General features: G+C 55.6%; 3 protein-coding genes across 5 annotated transcripts; 2 read left to right on the plus strand and 1 right to left on the minus strand.

Moving 5' to 3' along the window:
- Nucleotides 1-476: 476 nt before the first annotated feature.
- DPP7 (dipeptidyl peptidase 7) lies at nucleotides 477-13,306 on the minus strand. The gene is given in 14 exon segments (XM_087944270.1): nucleotides 477-758; nucleotides 1,342-1,412; nucleotides 1,531-1,595; nucleotides 2,065-2,221; nucleotides 3,299-3,417; nucleotides 6,507-6,567; nucleotides 7,133-7,299; nucleotides 8,180-8,261; nucleotides 8,723-8,858; nucleotides 9,395-9,558; nucleotides 9,668-9,802; nucleotides 10,459-10,685; nucleotides 12,535-12,629; nucleotides 13,173-13,306. Coding segments are annotated over 14 exon segments (1,707 nt in total). The 3' UTR covers nucleotides 477-664.
- On the plus strand, nucleotides 4,100-6,396 carry LOC113424231 (kelch-like protein 9). The gene is given in 5 exon segments (XM_026685845.2): nucleotides 4,100-5,288; nucleotides 5,410-5,426; nucleotides 5,428-5,660; nucleotides 5,762-5,922; nucleotides 6,033-6,396. Coding segments are annotated over 5 exon segments (1,818 nt in total). The 5' UTR covers nucleotides 4,100-4,214; the 3' UTR covers nucleotides 6,366-6,396.
- LOC113429714 (dual specificity testis-specific protein kinase 1-like) lies at nucleotides 11,236-22,890 on the plus strand. 3 transcript variants are annotated; one of them, XM_087943940.1, is made up of 9 exons: nucleotides 11,236-11,347; nucleotides 15,204-15,406; nucleotides 18,568-18,689; nucleotides 18,794-18,842; nucleotides 19,631-19,780; nucleotides 20,246-20,419; nucleotides 20,547-20,630; nucleotides 21,398-21,484; nucleotides 21,796-22,890. In XM_087943940.1, the coding sequence occupies exons 2-9, from the start codon at nucleotides 15,218-15,220 to the stop codon at nucleotides 21,895-21,897; spliced, it is 957 nt and encodes a 318-aa protein (XP_087800066.1). In that variant the 5' UTR covers nucleotides 11,236-11,347; nucleotides 15,204-15,217; the 3' UTR covers nucleotides 21,898-22,890. The 3 variants fall into 3 exon arrangements, with proteins under 3 accessions (XP_087800066.1, XP_087800067.1, XP_087800068.1); XM_087943941.1 differs by lacking the exon at nucleotides 11,236-11,347 and adding an exon at nucleotides 12,322-12,401; XM_087943942.1 differs by lacking the exon at nucleotides 11,236-11,347 and adding an exon at nucleotides 14,994-15,094.
- Nucleotides 22,891-23,036: the final 146 nt, after the last annotated feature.

Consider the following 23,036-nt stretch of genomic DNA (forward strand, 5'->3'; position numbering starts at 1 on the left):
TGCATTTTTTCTGAGCCACTGATTGGTTTACGTGGGTTAAGTTGGCCTTTGCGTGAGAGGTTGAAGGATGGAAGGATACCCCTTTGAAGAAAGGTGCCAGGAAGTGAAACTCACCCTGGGCTCAAGCCCTGTGGCATCATCATCCCTTGATAGCAACCCGGGTAGAACTTTCCCGCGTAGGGTCTCCAAGTGAACCAAGTTGGCGAAGGAAAGTAGTTTTTTTCCTTGGTGTGTGTGTGTGTGTGTGTGTGTGGGAGTCTTCCAGGTTTCTACCAGGGTGGAGGAGGACCTGGCTAGATGATCTGAAGGTACAACTCAGGGTAGCACTCCAATTGCTTTCAGGGCCCCTGACTTAGCACGACCAATCTTCAGTGCATCTTAGCATAAAGTCTGAACTCTTCCTCCCTCTTCTCTCCACCCCCCACCCCCCAAAAGTTCCCAGATCCTTTCTTGGAAAGAGGTGAACAAAACGCCAGTTTCATCCCAGCCTCCATGAACCTCCCAACCCAGGAAGGTCCCCCTGGAGGAAACTTTATTCCTTATTCTTCAGCACTGCAGAGAGCATGAGAGTGTCACTGCTTAAGGAGAACACTACAGTCCCCCTCCCTTCACGCCCAGCGGTCCGGGGGCTTCTGTTAAAAGACACCGGCTGGCAACTCGGATGCTACTTGGTGGCCGCTTCCACCCAGCCCCGGATGATCCTGGCTTCCTGTAGCCGAGCTTCCCTGACCGAGGCGGGGTCAGCTGGGTTGGAGCTCCTGTTTTTTTGGGGAGAGGGGAAAAAATTAAGCCCAGTGAAGTGGACCATCCCTGCTTGCTTGTCAGAGGGCAACCATCCAACCACGGGAACGGAGTAGTTCCAAGTGGCTTTTAAGGTGTGTTTGCTTGCTGTAGCAGCACCCCTCCCTCCCAGGGAACGCAATCACCGTGCTTCCTCTTTCTGAAACTTTTGTAAAATTCTCGAAAGCTTTAAAAAAACAAAAGGGGTGGGGCATTGAATCATCTGATTTCTTAAACAGGAATGTCCATTTTGACTTCTGGGGGGGAAAAAAGCACCTTGGAATAACCATGAGTGAGAAACGCCCCCGAGACCTCTGAAGAGTCTCCCTGGTAGAGACCAAAGGGCTCCCTAACTCAGCCCCTCGGCCTGCACTACGGCAACAGCAGCCCTCCTGGTAGAAGCCGGGAGCGGTTCGGAGAGGGGAGGTCAGAGAGGGAGGCAGCCCTTCCTCACCGATGAGCCTGCTCCCCGGCCAGAGAGAGGGGAGGAGGAGCAGGAAAAGCCTGCCTAGAGCTCCACCAAGCAAGAGGTGGGGAAGAAGGCCAGGGGACCAAACGTACCGGAGGTCGAGGTGATGGGCACCCCCTTTGATGGTGATGGCAATCACGGAGGAGCTCAGGTTCTTCCTCACCTGAAACGGCAACATCAGAAAGTCAAAACTCCTCAGGGAAGGGGGGGGGGGTGGAACAGCAGGTAACGGGTCCAGGTAGATCCTGAGCCGATCCCGGGAACGCGGAGCAGGTACTTACCCCGCCGGATGCCCAGGGGTCCAGGTCTCCGTTGGAAAAGATAATGTTGCTTGCAGCAGCCAGGTCTGCCAGTTGTCAAAAAGAACACAGCAAGGTGTGAATGATAGAAGTGCACAAAAGTTATCCTGGGACGGTGGGGAGGCTGAAGCGAGGGAGGCCAAGAGAGGGGCAGCCCCCATTGTGTGTGTGTGTGTGTGTGTGTGTGTGGTGTTTCAGGAGGAGAGCGCCTGCCTTAAAACCACTCAACGGCTCTGCAAAAGCGCCTGCCTTTCCCAGAAAGGTCCTTTCAACCAGCCAGGCCTTTCCCACAAGGAGGTCCCAGGTTCACACTCCCATCTCAGGTCGTATCCCGACAAAAAGAGGGCCCAGAAAGAGCCCCCTCCCACAGGGCACCTGTCAACCTGGGACCATGTCCTGCTGCCCCCTTTTTAAGCCTCACAGTCGCGCCCTCCGCCCGCAGACCACGAAGTGCATAGAGGGGACCCTTCAGGGACCCAACCGCAAGCCGAAATCCCAACCCAGGCTGCTTCTCACCGCCGCCCCAGAAGTTGACGCGCAGCCACGATGGCCGGGGCCAAACCCCCCACTTGCGGAAGCAGTAGCCTTCCCGGGCGGCCTCGGTGAAGGGGAGTTCGGGAAACATGTCGGTCACGTTGTTGCTGTCGAAAGCTAAGTTGATCTCGGTGCAGGCCTGGAACGGAGGAGAGCGAGAAGCAACCGCAGGGGGGAGTGGATGGCCCCTGTCTACGCTGCGTCAGCCCAGCCCCCTCCCCAACCCAGTACTGGCTGCTTTCAGCGCTGGCCCCTCCGTTGGGAAGGGGGAGCCCCATAGCAAGAAACACCCCCCCACCTTGCAAAAATGTTCAGGCAACCTTGCAAGTAAGAAAGGCCACAAACTTAGGAAATGTTTTTCCATTCCATCCCTGGCGATCGAATGCGCCTAGATATCCTCTTTTTTAAAAAAAATTATTAAAAAGTTTTTTTATTTTTATATTTTGCACATCTCTTCACGCGAGCAACGTGATTCCAGATTACAACGTTTATACGTAGTCGTACTTGCATTTCCAAATTTCTTATTTAATATCACATCAAATTATTATCCATTCTACTGATCTTTAAATAAATTTCCATTTTATATTTCAATTCATTAATTCAATATCAAAGTTATTTTCTCACATATATTTCCAATTCTTTATCCCCTATTATTTCCATTTTCAGCTTACCACCCATTTTATTTTGCCTTATACATTATCTTCATTAATTAACTCAAGACCAACATTAGATAGATAGATAGATAGATAGATAGATAGATAGATATACATACATACATACATACACATATAATAAATTAAAATTAAAATAAACTTAATGTATTTAGGATCCACGTGGTATATTCCTCAATCTACAATATATCTTATATTTATTCCAACGCTATTCATATAACCATTTCATGTTTTCTTTATTTCCACATAGCCAAATTTTACTCCTATAATTTAAATAGTTTCATTCCCCTACTTTTAATTATATTATTCTCATTATAAAATTCCCATATGAGCCATATTTTTTATTTTCTCATATCCTTTTGTTTAGTCAATTATAATTTCTATTTTATTTAGGATATACATAAAAAAGAACGGATTAATAAGAAATCCCTCTTAACATCTCTAAATGCCTCGATATCTTCAATGGCAGCTTCCACCCACTCACCCACCGCAGTCGCCTCCGTACCTGGCCAGCCCAGGTGCGCCAGCTCTTTCCCCCGACCTACCTGATAATCCCAAGCTTCAGCATTGGGGCCTAAGCCACAGCCTGTTGGATCGGAACATTTATGGTACATCTCGTAAATGTCAAAGCACGTTTCAGTCCCCGTGGAGTTGTAAAATACTCCTGGTGGAAGCAAGAAGAGGAGGTTGAGTCCATTTTAGGTGCTCAACAGAGGCAGGGAAGGTTAGTCAGAGGGGAGGTGGTTTCTTAAGCCTCAGTCATTCTGGTGGACCCACCGAGCACCTACAAAGCCCACCTTAAAAGACGCTCATCCTGTTTCCAAAGTCTCAGATTAAAATTCTTTGGGAGAGACGCAGCTAAAATAACCACAGAGCCAGAACAAAAAAAAAAAAACCTTGGAGGAAACACTGAAAGCGTTGGAGGTTGTTTAGTCAACACACCACACACACACACACACATGCTTAAGGCTTCAGCATGTGATTCAGGACACAGAAAGGGGACAAATCCTTTTGGCCAGGTACAATGGGGAGCTCTGCTTGTTACGGTAGAAGGCAAACTCTTGCTGGTGGCTGGGCAGAGAAATTGCAAATATCCCTTGTTAAAAACCTCTTTCTCTTCAGCCGAGGTATAAATCCTAGGAACAGCAGGAGAAGCCAGGTTTTCTTCCAAGCAGGGGACAAGCCTGGACCTGCCTCTTCCCCCACTTTGGCCAGACCAGGAAACGGAGGGAGACCCACCACACCTTGGTGGACACCAACCAATGGGAGGGAGGGGAGGAGATTGGTGGCTGCTGCCTTGGAGATGAGGGATCAGCTGTCCTGCTCTCCTGGTAGCCCATTAAAAACAAGAGCGAAGCACAGCTAGCAAGGCCGGCCATCCCACGGCCGGGTCCAGAGAAGACAGAAACCCCAGAGGTGCTCCCCATGGGCAGAGGGCAGGGAAAGGGCCGCTTCTGAGCTATGGCCTCTGGAGAGGCGCCTCTAGGGGAGCGTGAAGTGGCAGGAGGCCAGAGTCTCAGCTCAGACACCTACCTGCCTAAACTCCTGGAGGGGCTCCAGGACCTCCGTTCCCAGAATGCCCTGTGTGACGTGGTGCTGGAGGCCGAGGGGGCCTCCTTCGCTGCCCACAGAGCCGTCCTGGCCGTAGCCAGCAGCTATTGCAAGATTCACTTCGCCAGGGAGGCAGCCGGCCGGGCAACCCCACTCAAGCTGGCACCACCGGTGACCGCCAGGGGCCTGCAGGGCGTCTTGTCTTTCCTTTACTCCAACCGGCTGGAGCTGACTCTGCAGACGGTCGAGGAGGTCTTCCGGGCAGCTGAGGTGCTGCTGGTGCGCGAGGTGATGCGCCTCTCCTTCCGGTTCCTGGAAGGAGCCCTGGACCGACACACCTGCCTGCCCATCCTTCACCTCGCTCGCCGGCTCGGCCCAGAAGGGCTGAGGCTAAAAGTGCAGCGCTGGGTCAGCAAGCACGGCGGCCACCTCCTGAAGGACCCTGCACAGCTGAAGGAGCTGGACAGGGCGACGCTCTGCGAAATGCTGGACGGAGGAGACACCCAGGGACTGAGCGAACTGCAGCTCTTTCAGGCCGCTATTTGCTGGCTGGAGCACAACGGCTCCCGCCAGGAGGATGCAGCCGAGGTCCTGGGCCACGTCCGTTTCCCCTCCATTCCCCTCCCAGACCTCCAGAGGTTCGTCCAGGAAACTCCTGTCATGAGAACTGAGCCTGCTTGCCGCCGGTACCTCCAGGAAGCCCTGGACTACCACGGCCAGCCGTACGTGCAGCCGCTTCTCCAGAGCGAGGGCTCCCGGATGCGCCAGAGGAACGAGGCACTGATGGTGCTGGGGGGCAGATCGGCAGACAACGCTGTCTGCGGGGACATCTGGGCGGCTGACCGGCACTGCCATTCGTGGATGGCTGTCGGGAAGCTGAGTGGGCCACTGTACAACCACTGTGTGGCTGTCCTGCACGACTTCGTCTTCGTGATGGGGGGCCAGGAGAGCTTTGATCCGACCGGCCAGGAGCCTTCCAAGAAGGTAAGACAACTGCAGCTACCCGAAGACAGCTGGCGCTTGGGGGAGCCAATGTCCCTGCTTCTTTGCTGCCAGCATCATAGAGCTCCTGGCGGCAAGGCAGACTTCCCTCTTCCCTCTCCAGGTGTTCAGGTTTGACCCTTAACAACACCTGGCTGCAGCTGGCCAGCATGCTGGTCCCCAGGACTCGCTTCTACGCCGGGGCCCTGAACGAGCGGCTGGTGGCTGTGGGGGGTGGAGCACCGCTGGGGATGCCAACCGACACAGCCGAGGAGTACCGCCTTGCCAAGAATGCCTGGCGGCCCCTCCCGGCCTTCCCAGTGCCGGTGGCTGACCACGCGGGGGCGACGCACGGAGGCATCTTGTATATCTCAGGTGGGAAAAGGTCCTTCCTGGGCAAAGACTGGCTACTCTGGGTTTGGGGCAGCCCCCTTCCCAGGCCTTGAAGGAACCCCGGCCCTTTTCCTTTGGCACAGGAGGCTTCGTCGAGGGCCAGACCTTGAGCACCATGTACAGCTACCTCTCCCGCCTGCGCTGCTGGATCAGGAACCGGCCGATGGCCTTTGCCCGCTGCGATCACGGCATGGCAACGGTGGGAGACCGCATCTTCTGCCTGGGAGGAAGGGCTCTGGCCAGCGTAGGTGGCATTTGCTCCCATTCCTCTTTGGGCTCGGGATTCCTCGAGGCTCAGCTGAGTGTCCTTGGCGGTGCCCTCCGGTTCTGCCCCTAAGCTTTGGTTCTTTGTAGGGCCAGGAGTGGGTCCCCGTGAGCGAAGTGGAGTACTACTGCCCCGTTACCAACCAATGGACCCAGCTCTACCTGCCGGCCATCGACCTCTGCCACTTCAGCCTCACCCACAGCCAGCTTCAGCTCTACGCGATGGGCGGAGGGTCTCTGCGGCGGAGGAGCAAAGAGGACGGCGTCTGGGTCTGCCACCCCAGCAGGGGAACCTGGGTCAAGTTGGGCTGCCTGCCCCGGACTCTGGCGGATCACGCCTGCTGCTTCGTTCACCTGCCGCCCGGGATAGCAAGCCCGGGAGAAACCGAGAGAGAGGAGACTTCGGCCGGCGGCGGTAAATAGCTGGAGCAAAGCAGTTTGGGGTTTTTTTTTTCCTGGGGTGGCCCCTCAGGGAGACGAACTGGGGATGATTCTGTTCCGAGCCCCCACCCCCACCCCCCCTGGAGAAATGCAGCGTTGGCAGAATGAAACTGGTCTACTCACCAGAAAGAGCTGCCAGCCCTCGGATGGGGTCCTTGCTGGCCAACATCAGTTCACAGCCAACCTGAAATATCAGGTGTGTCTAGGCTCAATTTCTCTATGGCCCCTCCCCATCAAAAGCAATTGAGCACATTGCACACACACACACACACACACACACACACGTTTGGCTACCTGCCAGCTGACCCAATAGGGTCTCTTTTCTAGCTCGTTTGGGGTTTCATGCCAGCTTAAAAAACATGCCATAACTAATCTTACGCTTTCTGGCCCAAATGCTTATATTGTCACGGAAAAGGGTGGGGGGAAAGCCCAAATTTCTCTCTATTACTGCCTCGCCTAGGCTCATTCATTAAAGACCTCTGGAAGAGGGAAGGGTCACTTTTATCGGTTTAAGGATCTCTTGAAAGAGCGGGCAAGGAACGTGGTTTGGTTACCCTTTGGCAAACGCACCAACCCTGGGCAGAGATACGTGAAAGGACTTGGGTGGGGAGCTTGCTACTGTATTTTTCAAAAAATACAATATCAGCACGAAAGGGACACCGCCACAAGAATGGGGGGGTTTAGTTTTGCCAAGCTGGGTACCCTGAAAGACCGAGCTGCTCCACACCCAAAGGAGGCTCAGCCCTCACCTTGACGGGGTTCGCTGGAAAGTGGCCCATAAAGTCTATTTTGTAAGGATAATCCATCATAGCCATCATGGTGAAGGCGTTCCGGGCGAACTCGAAGAGCTGCTTGACGTCCCCTTGACTGGAAAGCTGGTGGCAGAGAGCCATTTCCATGCTGATTCTGCCGTAGGCTTAAAGACAAAGGAGAGGGGCCCCTTGAGTTTTAAAGGTGCTGCAATCGGTATCTTCCGCCTGTTCAATAAACTGCATATTTTTTTTGGTTTAAACCAGGGGTCGCCAACCTTTTGGACCTCAGGGACCACACCAAACTCATCATTTTAAATCCCGCAGACCAGAGACCCTGGGAAAATCCTTTAAAAAAGTCTGCAGGAAAATTCCCCACCCTGTTTTCCTACCGATCGATCGTTCTTTATTTGGGATCGCAGGATACCGTCTCCAGCTCCGTTCTCAGGGAGAGAGAGAGAGAGAGACTTTTGGCTTCATGCAAGGAAAGCAGCAGCAGCCGCAGAAGTCTTTCTTTCTCTCCCCCAAACTCTGCCAGAAATGAGTCTTTGCTGGCGCAGCCTCTTGCAGGGCCCCAAAGATACATTTCTGGTGGAGTTTGGGGGAGAGAAAGAAAGACTTTTGCTGCTTTCCTTGTGTGCAGCTAAAAGCAGGAGAAGAAAGAAGCGGAAAGAAGCAGCCCATTGCCCAGGCGAGACGCATGAGTCGAGTGGGGCAAGTTCCCCCACTCCACCCTTTCCCCCCTCCCCTCACTACCTCGTGTTTGCAATGCAAGCGACACAAGCCTTGTGTTCCCACAGGCCACGTGGGCGGCGCAGCCTTGTGTTCCCACGCAGCCTGGATTAATTGCTTTGGGGGTGACATTTCTCTGCAGGCCACCAAAATTGTCTCATGGACCACCAGTGGCCCCCGGCCGACCGGTTGGCAGCCACTGGTTTCAACCATCCTGGTCAAGCGTAGGGCAGCAACGTGTTCAGTCACAAACCACCTACAACTTCACACCCTAAAATGTGTTCGCCCCCACTTTGTGTTCGCTCCTTCCTTTACCTCCAATGAGGCTAAGGTCTTTGATTTGTCTGAATGCTTCTCGGACAGCTTTGGCACACTCTGGACTGTAGTTCTGAAAGTCCTGCAAGAAATTCCACAATGCATCCTGTTGCATAGAATAACAGCGGCGAGGAGAGTTTTTGTACGGGGTGGAAGTTAGAAAACGTACAATCTGAAGATTTGTTAATACAGAAAAACATTAGAATGTGCCAAGATGGACAAACTTACAATAGAACTAAAAGACGAGGAAGAATCCGAATGCTATGCAGTAGGGGATAGATGGCATAAGTGGACAGAACGTAGGAATAAGGATAAATGTATAGATATTAAATGTAAACATATGTAATATCGATGGCGCAATACTGTTGAACAATGTAAATAGAGATGTGTAATTTTGAAAATAAGTGAAATAAATAAAAAGAAAGAAAGAGACGAAATTCCCAAACTGAGCCAGAAAGCGAATTGGATTATTTCAGATTCACTGGGGGGGAATGTGGGGGTGATCAGGAAAAAGGGAGCCCCGATAAAGGTGCCCTGTCTTACTGTTGTGACATCCTTGAAGAACTGGCCAGGGTCCCCAATCCCTGCCGTGGACAGCACAGGGGCGCTGGCAGCAAGGGCCCCGGCCACCAGGTTGGGGTACTTCAGCCTCATGTAGGCGCTGAGCATCCCTCCATAACTGTGAAGAGGAGAAGGAGAAGGTTGGGGGGGGGGGTTTAGAGCACTGCACCCCAGAACAACTAGACACAAGGAGAGTTTTTCCCCCAACACCATCACTCTGCCAAACAAATCATTCCCTCAACACTGTCCAACTATTTACTAAGTCTACACTACTCTTACTATTAATCTCATCACTCGTTATCGCCCATCCCCTCCCACTTGTGAGTGTATGACTGTAACTCTGTCGCTTGTATCCTTGTGATTTTTACTGACTGTTTCCTGGTATGATTACATATTGCACCCTATGACTATTATTAAGTGCTGTCCCTGATGATTCTTGACTCTTGACGAATGTATCTTTTCTTTTATGGACACTGAGAGCATTTGCACCAAGGCAAATTCCTTGTGTGTCCAAGCACACTTGGCCAATAAAAGAATTCTAATTCTAATTCCTGGACAGAGGAAGCAGATACTTTTTGGCTCGCTAAAAGGGATCACGGCCTCATTGCTATCTGGCGCACCCAATATTTTGCCCGCCCGGAAACCCCTCCTCACCTGCCCCCGAAGGCGATGACTGGCGCGCCCTGCGCTTGGTGCTGCTCCTTCAGCCACGCGATGAGAACCGCGTAATCGGCCAAGGCCTGCTCCACGCTCAGCAGGCCGATGTTCGGCCCCTGCAGGGATGCTGCTCCGAACGGAAGCGATTTCCCATAATACCTCTTAAAAGAAACCGGAGGGAAGAGCAGCCAGTGACCATCTGGGGCCATGGCAGCCCCTCCTCCAAGGGCCCTCCTGCCCACCCTGCCCGGAGACGACAGGCCCCCTTACGTGTTCTGCAAAGACCACCAGGGCCCTCTGCTGCTCTGCCAGCTCCAGCAGGAAGCCGGTGTTGAGGGCGAAATCCCAGATGTTCCCTTCGTTGCCTGTGTACAAGAAGATGGGGCCGACCCGCTGCTTCCAGAACTTATCTGCGGAACAAAGCCGCGTCGGGAAAAATGCAGTTTAGTTTATTGTCATTGCATCTCGTACAACGAAATCGAACACATCATGACCATGAAAATGAACACAAAACACACACCCTTCACACTCCACACATTGAACAGAAACCCCCGACACCGCACCAACACTGCACCATACAGTAGAATTCAACAGAGTTACTGCCCTGGGATAGAAGCTGTTTTTTTTTTCCCTAAGCGGAGGTCCTCGTTGAGTGACCACCCCATTTAGCAACCATTTGCAGTCACAATGAGGATGAGAGAGACATCTGGCGGCCAGCCTTCCCTCTGCGTGTCCGCCCAGAGAAGGAGAGCTGGCTCAAGAGAGTAAGCCCAGTCGCCGGGATCGCTTCACTCAGCAGCCGAGAGGCCACTCCCAACTGGGGTTGCAAAACGAGGTCTTCCCTGCACAGCCTGGAGACCCCTCCAGGGCAACAGGTCACGAAGCAGCAGCCACCCACTGTCTCCCCCCCCCCCGGCAGCTGTGCGTGGACCCTCTTGGAAACCCCTGCCCTGGGAGGGGGGGGGCTTTCAAGAGAGGCTGAAGCTCAGAGACCGGGGCAAGGAGGGGCGCATTGCCCCCCCCCTCCACGGGTGGGCTTCCCCATTGACACACACACACACACACACAGCTCACCTGTGATGAGGTACCTCTGGGGGAAGGTCCGGTTGCGGCAGTTCTGGAAGTTGAAGTGGTCCAGCCGCTGCTGGAAGAAGCGCTCCTGGAAGGGCGGCGGGGGCGGCGGGGGCTGCCAGGAGGAAGGGGGCGTCTTTAGGAAGGGCAGCCCCCTCCCCCGCTCCGCCGGATCGCAGCCGCCGCCACTCCCGCCCCTCCCCTCCCCGCCGAGACCCTCACCTGCCGCCCCCAGGAGGAGGAAGAGGAAGAGGAGAGGGGGCGCGGGGGTCCTGCCAAGATCGCCTCCATGCCGCCGCTTCGCTTCCGCCAGTCACGCGCCGGAGGGCTCGGCCGGTCACGTGCGCGGAGGTCACGTGGCCCTAAAATAACCCCCAAGCGCGGCGGCGCCCGTCGCCATGGAGACCGAAGGGAGGCCGGAGACGCCCCCCTCGCCCTCCTCGCTGGGCGTCTTGGGTGGGTGGGGGCGGCTTAGGAAGCCCCTGCCCGTCTCTGAGCTCCCTCCACCCCCCGCTTCCTCCCCACAGTCCTCCCCTCCCAGGCGAGCGCCCTTTGCACATGCTCAGAGGTCGGACGGGCCCTCAGAAGCGCTGCCACTCAAGACCCCGCCCCCGCCCCCAGACTCGCTATCCCAGCCGTGGCGGCCTCAGGGGCTTCCCGCCCGCCCCATGCAACACAGGAGGAGGGAGGGCGGTCCGGGGTCCCATAATGCGCGGCCGGGGGTGGGGGTGGGGGTGTCTCGGCGGCCTCCTTTCCCCGCCCGCCCGCTGGGTGGCGCCGGGCCGAGGCGGAGGCGGGAGCGGAGCGTCGTCTGAGCGCCCCGCGGCTCAGCACGGAGGCGGCGGCGGCGGAGAAGGAGGCGTGGAGCGGCCCTGGCAGGTGAGTGCCCCCGCCGGTCCTGCCCCGGTGCCCGCACGCGGGCGGGCGGGTGGGGAGAAGCCGAGCCCCGGGACGCCTCCCCGGCCTGCCGCTCCCGGGACAGGTGGAAGGGAGCCCGGGGAGGGTCGAGGACCCCTGCCCGGACTGGAGCGGCCCTTTGCAACGTTGGCATCCCTTGCAAAAATGCCCCCGCCGTCCTTCCTTCCGCGGCTGCCCGGGACAGCAGGCAGCGCCGCTTCCCCCCTTCCCCCCGCCTCCCGTTCATCCTCTGGTCTGGGGTCTCCCCTCTTGAGAGTCCCCCCACCAAAGGTCCCCGAAGGAGATTCCCAGGCTGGGCATCGCTCAGGGCCCCCTCCCCACAACCCGCCCCCGCGCGTCCCTCCTCGGCCGAGGGTGGCAGACAAAAAGCAGATTTTAATGGAGCTGCTCGCATCGGCGGCTCTTGTCCGCAGGAGCGGCAGCCTCTCGAGAAGGTTAAAAGAAGAAAAAAAAAGGAACAGAAGGACCGGGAGCCACAGGCGATAAATATGTTGATCCATCGGGTGCAGTTTTATTTGTTTATTTGACTGGCAGGAGCTGCCCGGCTCCCTCCCCCCGCAGCGTCCGCTTTAACCTCCAGGAGAGGCCGGGGATTAAAAGCAAGATCTCTCCGCTTGCCCAGTCAGGTGCCCCACCTGAGCCCAGAAAGCCCCCCAGTGTGAGCATTGAGTTTCTGCCAGGAGGGAGTTGTGGCTACCCACTTTTCATTGGGGCAACCCTGAGAAATTTGGGGGAGGGGGAGGGCCGGCTGCCTCGTCTTCTCCCTAGGAAGGGAGACGGCGAATTCTTCCCTTCCTGTGTCTTCTTAGGCAGGAAACGTTGGTGCCACGTTGGTGCTGCTTCATAGCTATAATTACCCTCTGGCCTGACTTAACCAAAGTTCTTGGTTAAACCCGCCTTTCCACCCCCACTACAACCTCTCCAGATGCTTTGTCTTCTTCTGTAGTTTTGGCTGTTGGCTTAGACTTACGAGGAGTCCAGAAGCTCCACATCCTTTGACCTAGATCGTTGCTTGGTGAGTTACCAACCCAGGTGGGGCTGGACGCTTGACTTGTCAGGTTGAGGCAGGTCTTGTTTTGTGTTTGCCAAGTCTTGTTCGGCTGGCCAGGCACTTAAGTTGGTGTGGATTGAGAAGGAAAACACCTCACCAAGCGTCTCCCATCTGGGGAATTGGTGGCAGGAAGGCAGGTTGCCCTGGGTGCAGGGAGTTAGGGGGCCTGTCTTGTGCTTTGGAGTCAACAGACTGGAATTGGGGATGGAGCAGAGAACGGGGAGACTGAGGATTTAGGGAGAAAATGCACTGTTGGGCAACTGAACATCTCTGGTTGAACAGGACTGGTATAAAGATTTGGAGCCGGACGTTTGCCCGGGAATACGGCTTGGCTCATTTGTGTGAGTTGTCTGCAACTGGGCTGTGGATGCTTTCCTGCTTGGTCCTTCTCCTTGAGGTAGAGTCCCATGGGTCTCCGTGTGGGTGAGCATCCTGGCCTTCTCCTTGGAGGGCCAGATTTGATAGCCTCTGGGATCCCTTCCTAACCCTTCCTAGATCCAGAGTAAGAGTCAACCCTGGGCAGGAACGGCCCCTGTTTCCTAGCAACTGGCCACCGTCTCCTCTACAGATTCCAGAAATGGCCTTGGAACAAAAGGCTCTTAAAACTCTTTCCCCCCCCCCCTCAATTCTAGCGGCTGAGTTTTCCAGTAGCTCCGGGGCGAGCAGACCATGCCTGGCCCTGCCAGGAATGGCCCCGTCAGCCGTTTCTGCCTAATGGAACTGGCATTGATCTACCACTGCAGGGCTCTGGGCATCTGCGCCAGCTCTGCTTTCGCTCTCAGCGAGATCTGCAGTGGAGGGTGGGAAGATATTGTGACAAGCACACAATCCCGGCTGGCGAAGCAGGAATAGGTCTGGAGACACTGCATCCAGCTGCTCTCTCTCTCTCTCTCTCTCTCTCTCTCTCTCTCTCTCTGTCTCTGTCTCTGTCTCTGTCTCTGTCTCTCTCTCTCTCTCTCTCTCTCTCTCTCTCTCTCTCTCCCTCTCTCTCTCTCTCTCTCTCTGCCTCTCTCTCTGTCTCTCTCTCTCTCCCTCTCCTCTTTCTCTCTCTCCTCTCTCTCTCTCTCTCCCTCTCCTCTTTTCTTCTCTCTCTCTCTCTCTCTCTCTCTCTCTCTGAGCTGGGTTGTTTTCTTGCAAAGATGCTTCACGACCCAGAGTAGGTAACATCATCAGTGCCGGCGGGGTTTGCTGCAAATGCTCCTCCGAGCACTGAGGGTGTAACCTGGTTGGGTTGTGAAACGTCTGCAAGAGAACAGCCAAGTTCAGGAAGCACCAAGGACCCCTCAAAGAAAACCCAGTGTGGCCTGCAGCCAGACCTCCCCTCCCCTCCAACCGCCTGGGCCTCAGCACCTGCATCGCGCCACATAGAGCCGAGGCTGTGGTGTCCTTTCCAGAGCAGGCCTAAGACGTAGCATGCCGGCTCCCGCAGTCATCAGGGCCCTTGCCCAGGAGTCAGATCCTTGGGTCCAGCGAGACCGTCTGCTTTAGAAGACTGAAACCGGCACGCTTGCAAACAATATCAGCAGCTGCGTTCTTGTTTACTTTTAATTTATTTTTGTCTTTTCCGACTTTTCAAAGCGAGGCTGGTGTTTTTCTGTGCGCCAGCCTCTTCCGTGCTTTAACTCAAACATCCCCCAATTAGCGGCACCCCCCCAAATCAAGCTGAAGGCCTTCGATGATGGCCTGGAACCTCAAAAAGGCAAACTTATCAGAAATTATGCCGGATTTGTCGGTTTGAGGTAAGGGCTCTGTGGTTTCCCTGTGTAGTACAACGTTGGTCTCCCGAGCAGCTGGATTTTGTGCCAGGGATCAGATTACAGGTTTGGAAGCAGAGAATGGAGGGCAAGCCTCTGCAAAAAAAAAAAAAAAACCCAAACCCATTGCAAATAAAGGAGCTGGGGGGTGGGGGAAGGAAACGGAGCAGGGGAGCCGGTCCGTGCTAGAATTTGCAAAGCGGGAAGCCGAGGCATGTGGGTCTTTCTTCCAGCTCCCCGAGTGCCACAAGCGCATTCCTGCTGCGTTGTTGTCTTCAGCCTGGGAAACTGGAGGCTGCAGCCTCCCCCCCCCTCCTCAACGGGCCTGTTTTTGTCGGACGGACAATGGGCCCATTTTGCTAGCTATCTGTGTCTTAAAGAGAAGAGGCCAAAACCGCCAAGTCGTAAAATCAGTCTCCAGAAAGGTTTTTTTTTCTCCCAGCTGGGTCTCTGCAGCGAATTCAAAGGTGCTGCCCCCCCGGTCACGCCACGCCCGGTATGGGGGTGTTGGCAGTTCTGCCTCCGATGCCAGGAGGGAGGGGCTGCTGCATGAAACGTTCACGGAGGGGCTGCTCCACCCAGGCAGTAACAAGGAAGCCTACGCGGGAAAGGCCAAGAATGCAAGGCATGGACCCAGGGCTGGGCAGGGGTCCTGTGACGCCCCACGCCCATGAGTTCAGCACCTGGGAGACTCGGCCCGGAGAGGGGGAAGGAAGAGGCCTGAGCAGCCAGGGGGGATTCCCAGAGAGCTCTGGAGTACCCACTTAAATACCAGAGCAGCTCCTACTCAATCTGAGAGCATCTGCAGGCGGAGGCTAGAAAGGCCTTTAGCTGGCAAACCACTTGGCCCCAGCGCCTCCCAGCGCTTCCTCTTCTTCCACTCACCGGAGCTCCTAGTTTGGTGTGAGTCTTCGTCGGTAAGCCTGGCTAGCTGTGAAATGGAGACGAGCGCTCGGCCTGAGAAGGGGGCCTTTCCTGAGGCACCAAACCTCCCCTCCTTCCCTCTCCGCAGGGCCTGCCTTTACCATGCACAAGGTGGCTTTGGCGTCCACGGATTTGCCCGGCTCGACCCCCTGCTGCGAGGAGACCCCGGACTCTTATTGCCCAGAGGATGACCGGTGGCAGAAGCTGCGCACGGCGGTCCGGAAGCTGGAATTCTGGGAAAGCTTTGAGGCGGAGCTGATAGGCAGCGGCTTCTTCTCCAAAGTCTTCAAGGTAGGGCAGGGCGTCACCTGTTGAGCTAGCCCACCCAGCAGGTGGCCTTGCGCTACAGTTGCCCGCCCCTTTGGAGGATGGGGAAGCTGGGGGGACAGAAGTCCCAACCCATCCAGAAGGAGGCAGGCTACATCTCTTAGACCTGCTTGTGGGTATTGGGAGGAATGTTCTAGGCATCCACACTGACCCTCCGTAGCCAGCTGATTCCGGGCGCAGGGACAATCAGATTAGCCCAGGAGAGTGTGCAGAGCGCATCGTCTCCAGCAGTGGTGGGATTCAATTTTTTTTTTTTTTACTACCGGTTCGGTGGGCGTGGTTTGGTGGGCGTGGTTTGGCGGGCATGGCAGGGGAAGCATCCCGTAAAATCCCCCTTCCCTCCCCACCCCACCAACCTGCTTCCCAGCTCTGTTCTCCTATGCAGGGCAACTCAAGAAGACCCAGCCGATTAGCTGGGACTCGATGGGAGGCAGAGAATAGAGTCAGTCAGAGGTGGCATTTTGCCAGTTCTCCAAACGACTCAACATTTCTGCTAGTGGATTCTCCAGAACTGGTCAGAACCAGCTGAATGGTCTGGTCTCCAGACCAGGCAAGATGCTATGAAAACAGGGGACAGGGAAGAACCGGAGAAGCCCAGCTGGGGCCACTGCTTTTGAGCAAAAGATCAGCCAGCTTCCAAGGTGGTTTCAAGACCAAGACGGGAGAAGGAACGTTTTGTCTTAGGGGTTGGCATTCTCTGTGCCAGGACAGATCAGGGGGAGAGAAGGCAGCTGCCTTTTTTTTTTTTTGTCCTGATGGAAAACACAAGAGGCAGGAGTCCCTCGTGCGATGGGACTTGATCCAAGATGTGCAAAACCAAGAGCCGGTGTTTCTCTAAAGGGAGATGAGCCTTTAAAACGAGACGCTTTCCGCCTGCATTAAGAACACCCCTCTTCTTGAAAGCACCTTCGCCTCCTTCCGAGGGTCCCTTACCCCCGGCAGCTGAGGCTGGCTCCCTTCTATCCTCTTCCCCTGCTAATCCTCACCCCTGTCTCTTGGCACCTGTTCATTTGCCAAAGGGGCAACAGTCCTTTGTTTTTCCAAGCCTTCATGTCCCTGACTCCCAGTCTGCAGGATTCCTGCGGAAGGACAAAAACTTTGCTAGCCAAGGTGGTTTGCTGCGGTTGGGCAGGATGACCTTGTGGGGCTTTCTAGAAGCGAGGGAGAATGGTGTCAGGACCGAGCCAGGACCTGCCACTGCTGGGCGGCGCCTTTTCCTCCTTATCTGGCGGCCGAGGCACCTTGTGCCAGGTTGGGGCACAACAAAGGCTCCTTGGAGTTCGAGGACCCCTATCCAAAGCCTTGTGGGGTTCCTGTTCGGCACCCCGAGGCTGACCCTCCCCCAATTCTTGCATCCCGGGTGCAAGAGGCGGTGCCCCTTGGATTGCTTGGGCCATTTGCGCCGGGAAGCAAATTGAGGCGTCCATTTTCCAAAGCCAACGAAACCTTCTTTTTTAAAGCTAGAGTTGAAACTCGGATCCTGCCCTTGGAGACAGCTGGTCTGCACGTCCCCTGCTTCACCCCGCCTGGCTCTTCGTTTCAGGCCCCCCTTCCCCGACGTGTTCCATCCCCTTCTCGGGCAAAGCAAGCGCCCTCATTGTGCCATGCCCAGGCAAAGCTTTTCGTGGCTCACTGAGCGCCTGACCGCGTCGTCCGTCCGTCATTAACCTTTTCCTCCGTCAATCTGAATGCCGGCTTGATTGGAATGCTGGGTGACTTGAGGAGGGCAGCCCTGCCAGGGCTACTGCCCCGCCTGGAAGAGAGAAAGGAAGGCAGAGGATTAATGAGCAGCCTTGAAAGCATTTTTATTGGAGAAACCATCAAAGAAAGGCTGCTGTAACCCAACTGGCAGCTCGCCTGGCTTAGCTGTTGGCCAAGTCTCCTTTTCCTCATTCCCGATTCCCGAGAAATGGCCTAATGGGTGTACTTTGGAGAAGCTGGGCTGCCAACATCAATCTGGCCCCTAAGCAGGACAGCTGGGGAGGAAAGAGAGCCTCCAACTGCCTGAGAAGAGGCTAAATGAGGCTGTCAGTCAATTAAAAGACTTTACAACCAAGGAACCTTTCAAACATCCCCATGAATCCTTCTCAAAGGTTGACTGTGATCACGGCTTCAATAAAAGGATCGCTCTCCCCCCGCCCTCCTCCAGATTACTCATAGCTTCATAAAATACTCCCACTGCTGCGTGTTAGAAAGGAAAAATAGCTTTAACGTTTTTTTCCCCCCTTGCGCCCCAGAAGTGCACTTAGCTTGCTTCCCACGCATGGCTAGTCCACTCACAACTGCGCCAAGCCTTCCCCGACGCTAAACGTGTTGGACCTTCAGCCCTCCTCATTTTCCATCTGGGCTGGGAACGATGGGAGATGTGACCCGCCCACACGGAAGACAGTCGGCTTGGGATGAGGAATAGTTTGAGCTTCTGCGTTTTAATCCTTGCAAGCGGCTCGCTAGTCCCTAGTCTGAGAAAGGCTGCAAAATAAAACCACAGAAGTAGGTTTGAGCCCTTCTACGCCTGCCTTCCGTCCTTCCATTTCGGGCTGCAAATGCAGCTTCCCCCAGGAGTCCCGCTTCAAGCGGAACTTAGTTAGCCAGAGGGGTTCCCTGCCCCAGAAGACCCTGCCCCATTTCTGACCAATGGCAGTCCAGTCTCTTCTTGAAAGTCTCTCCCACCACTTCCGCTGTTCCATTGCTTGATTCTTTTCCCTGTCAGAAAGTTTCTCCTTATTTCCAGGTTAAATCTCTCCTCGTTCAGTTTCCATCCGCTATTCCTTGTCTGGCCTTCAGGTGCTTTGGAAAATAGCTTGACCCCTTCCTCCTCTCTGTGGCAGCCCCTCAAATATCGGAAGGCTGCTATCCTGTCTCCCTTGGTCCTTCTCTTCCCTAGACTAGCCAAGCCCAGTTCCTGTAACCGTTCTTCATATGTTTTGGTCTCCAGTTCCCTAATCATCCTGGTTGCTCTTCTCTGCACTTTTTCTAGAGTCTCGACATCTTTTTTATAACGTGGTGACCAAAACTGGATGCAGTACTCAAGGTGTGGTCTTGCTAAGGCTCTATAGAGCGGTATTAGTACCTCCCTTGATCTCGATTGTATCCCTCTTGTTAATGCAACTTCTGGCTTCTGGCAGGTGGTTCCCCGTCCTGGGGCAAAGGCCATGGTGGTCAAGATTTACAAGAACGATGCTGACCAGGAGGGGATTGTGAGGGAGATCAGCTTGCTGCAGAAGCTCTCCCACCCCAACATCGTCCGGTAGGTCTCAGCGGGGTCCTTTTTACCACCCTCTCCCATGGGTCGCCACCTCTCTGGGAAGGAAGGCCCTCGCCCTAACCCCCCAATCTTTCCTTTTGTGTAAGGTACCTTGGGATCTGCGTGAAGGATGACAAGCTGTACCCCATTCTGGAGGTAAGAGGGGGGAGGATCTTCCCCTGCCCCCAAAACAGCAGCCCTCAGTCATCCAGGCTAGGCTGCCTTTTAAAGGAAGGACCCTTTGATTTTGGTGCCGGACAGGAAGCAGAAGTTTTCAGTGGCGGGAAATTTGTCCGCCTTCTGGAACAGCCGAAGCTTCTCCGGAGGGCTCCTGTGGCATGTCATGTTGCCTTTTGGACTCCTGTCTTTTTTTATTTTGGTGCTGTGTCGTTTTGTGGCCTTCTTGTGAGCCTCCAAGAATCCCGCGAGATGGCAGCGACACATTCATTTGATAAACCCTTCGCCACCCGTCTATCTGGCTTGCAATTGGCCTCATGGCCCCCAAAAGTGGGGAGTTGTGGGGGGGCTGATATACCTCCATCTGGACCACGCTCCTTTGCGCTTTAGGCCTGAGGTTGCTAACGATGTAAACAAACGAGCCTGCATCTCAGTGTTGAAATAAAAAACAAAAACAAGGGAATTCCCAACGTGGTGAATCCTGCACGTAGAAATAGAGAAGCTCAGGGAAGGAGGTTCTAGTTTCCCTCTGCAAGGTTCCTTCCTTTGTCTTCAGCATGGGGGAGCGTGTGGTTCAGCCCGGCCTTCCCCCAAGGGGACATTTGCCAGGCGGGTTGGGCTGCAGCTCCCATCCTCCTCAGCCGGTTGAGGATGGTGGGGAATACCGGCTGACGGGCCCTGCGGGGCTGGGAAGGCAGAGTCGCCTCCATCCCGGCCTCCGTGGGAGGCGGCTCAAAGGCCCCTCTTCCCTCCTGGGCTGCCCACAGTACGTGAACGGCGGTTGCCTGGAGGAGCTGTTGGCCTGCAAAGATGCCCCCCTCAGCTGGAAGGAGAAAGTGGGCTTGGCCTCGGACATCACCCGCGGGATGGTCTACCTCCACTCCAAGAACATCTACCACCGCGACCTCAACTCCAAGGTGGGCTTTCCGTTCGGCCTCCTTTCCGAACATCCCAGGATCGGCAGAACTGCAGAGGGAGGGGAGGGGTGGGGAGGGGAGGGCCCCCCCCCTAAGGCCATCCGAGGAGTGCGCAGAGGACAGCCTGCGCCTTAGTTTGTCTTGGCCAAAGGAGCCTCCCTGTTCAGGAGCAGTCTGCCGAGTCCCAGGAATGGAGGAGGAAGGGCACTTTGGCTTCTACCTTGAAGGCTGTTCTGGGTTGTTGGCGTTGTTTTCCTTGTTTGGGGCTGGGGCCGTGAAGACCTGGGCCGTCGGTCCAAGACCAGCGTCCATCCAAGAGGGAAAAGGCCTCTGTGATGCTAGGACAGTCCCAAGAGGTTGTTTCCTGCTCTAAGGGGTCAGTCCGGTCACAGCGCCCCCAACCACCACCACCCCAATTCAGAACTCCCAGGGGGCTTGAAGGGGCCGTCCACCTGTTTTTTTCAGAACTGCCTCATCCGAGTGACCCAACGAGGGCGAGAGGCAGTGGTGACCGACTTCGGGCTGGCCAAGGAAGTGGCGGAGCTGTCGGCCAAGAGTCCGGAGAGGAAGCTCTCGCTGGTGGGCTCAGCCTTCTGGATGGCTCCCGAGATGCTGCGGGGGGAGCCCTACGACCAGAAGGTGCCTCCCTCCCCCTCCCCCGCCAGGGGTGCCAGCTGGGCCTGGGAGATGTCCAGGGAGACGAGAAGAGCAGGGCATTGGGGGCAGGGGGCTCTTCCCTGCGGCTGAGCCTGGCTCCCTTCGGCAGGTGGACGTCTTCTCCTTTGGCATCGTCCTCTGCGAAATTCTGGGCAGGATCCCCGCTGACCCTGAGGTGCTGCCACGAACTCAGGTGACTCCCAGGACCGAAATGTGTTAGGCGGGCCTTTCCTGTTCCGAGCACTTCCTGCCGGCACCCTCGAAAAGCATTCACAGCTTTCCTGAAAAACCCCTCCCCTCCCCAGGGGTGGGATTCAAATTTTTAACAACCGGTTCTGTGGGTGTGGCTTAGGTGGTGGGCGTGGCTTGGTGGACATGTGACTGGGTGGACATGGCTTGGTAGTCATGTTATTGGCTGGGCATGGCCAACTCAATATCACTCACATCGAGGCGTGCATTTCCTCGCCGGGCCTCTCGTGACTGGGGATGCTGCAACAGTCGTAAGTGTGAAAAAGGGTCATAAGTCACTTTTTTCAGTGCCATTGTAACTGAATGGTCCCTCCACACAAGCAAAGTACCAACAAAGGAAGGGGAAAAAAACTCCAGAGAAGTTCCTGAGACAGGAAATCCAGTCCTGCCAAGAATGTAATAAGGGTTAATGGAGAGGCAGATTCTGTAAGCAACACCAGAATGTTTCCTTCCTGCCTTCCTTACAGGATTAGACCAGTAATTTCTTCTAACAACCGGTTCTCCAAACTGCTTAGAATGTTAACAGCCGGTTCTAGGGAATAGGTGTGAACTGGTAGAATCCCACCCCTGCACACACACCCCGCCCCGCTTCCTTCGTCCCTGGGAAGGCAAGTTGGAGGGGGAGCTGATTGGGGAAGCAAGAGGGCGGCCGGGGGGGGTGGGGTACGAAATGACAGAAGCCCTCTTGAAACCCTCCGTTCCTCCCTCCAGGATTACGGGCTGGACGTGGCCGCCTTCCACAGCATGATCCACGGGTGTCCCACGCGGGTTTTGGATTTGGCTGCCAGCTGTTGCAAGGTGAGGACTTCCTTCCAAAGGGGGCCTCTTTTGCCCCAGCAGCTTTGCGGGTTGCAGAGGCGGCGGCGGCGGCAGCTGAGGGTGCTGGGTAGTAGAGCCTCTGTGTCCAGGGCCACCTACCTTAGAGTTGTAGGTCCACGTGGGGGCACAGAGCGACAGAGGGGCCTCTGGCTACTCAGGCAGCTCCTGGGGGAAAGAGAGCGCCTGCCTCTCCAGTGAGAAGGTTCCGAAAGTTGGGGGGCTTTGGCAGGGCTTGGGGGTTCGAGCTGCCCTGTTCTTTTCTCCCATTTCCCCCCGCCCTCCCTCCCCAGATGGAAGCCTTCAAACGCCCTTCCTTCTCCGAGATCCTGGAGGAACTGGAGGACATGGCGGAACGGCTAGAGTTCCTGGCGGAGAAGCAGTCCCCAGGTTGACCCACCCTGGAGTGGGGTGATGTGGACTGAAACATGCCTGTATATCTCCAAGGTTCTACGGTGGGGGGGGGGGAGGACCGGGGCCCCTGGGGCAGATCAGAGGCTCGGAGAGTGGAAGACGGGCTGCCTCCTTTTCCAGATGCCCAGATTCTTGTGGACCAAGCAATCGTGTTGCCAGAAAGCAAAATGCCCTCCTCCACCTCCACCACCACCCGATTTAGATGGCTCTGGCCAGTGAGCCCAGCTGCACGCCTGCCGCAGCCATCAGCCAAGTCCATCAGGGAGTGCCATCGTAGAGGGTGCTGAGCCTTCTTCTCTACGTCTTGGAAGGAGGGGGAATCCCTGCAGAAGGAATTGGGGTGGGGGTGTTTCCTCTGGGCATCTCAGCCACTTGGGGGGGCGCTGTCTTCCAGCCAAGTTTTCTGGGCTTCCTCTGCGCCACCGCAGCCTGGCTTGGCTCTCCTGGGCTTCCCCCAACCCTCACTTGGCAGCCCCCTGCCCCAGAACAGCAGCCAACGGGGGGCACCCTGACTTTTAAAAGCAACCCCCAAGTTTCCCTTGGTCCACAAGAAGGCTTGGGGAACGGCCCCCTCTCTTCTCTTCTCTTGGATCCTCTTCCCACCTGGGCAGTCGTTGCAGTTCTACCGCGGGGAGCAGGAGGTGGGGGTGGGGGGTGTCAGGTAGTCAGGAGGGGGGGAGGGTAGGGATTCTCCAGGAAGACGCGCAAGTCGGAAGGGGCTGGAGTAGCACGTCCCACAGGGAAGGTCCAAATGTCAGGAATAGACAGACCCTGAACCCATTCCAAGCTGCAGGCATGTGAGCCCATCCTTGTGAACGCCCAAGGCCCTGGGCATCCCATAATAGCCCTCTGAAAAGGCGCTGGGGCTGATGGCCGGCCTTCTGAAGCTGGGGCAGAGCTGTGTCCTCTCCAGACCAAGGTGGAAAACGGATCTTCTGCCCTTTGTAAATCAATAAATAAGCTTCTGAACTTTTCCCCAGAAACTCCTTCAACAGTGACAGCCCTTCGCACTCTTTGACTCTGTGTGTGTGTCTGTCTGTCTGTCTGTCTAGCCCCCTGTGCTGGTAGACCTGCATAGACCTGTGACCACCACAAGGTGGAGCCCTTTCACCAGCTATGC

This window comes from Notechis scutatus, chromosome 15 (assembly GCF_049901735.1).
Source record: "Notechis scutatus isolate UNSWTSFEM ecotype Mainland chromosome 15, rNotScu1.2, whole genome shotgun sequence".
Taxonomy (NCBI): domain Eukaryota; kingdom Metazoa; phylum Chordata; class Lepidosauria; order Squamata; family Elapidae; genus Notechis; species Notechis scutatus.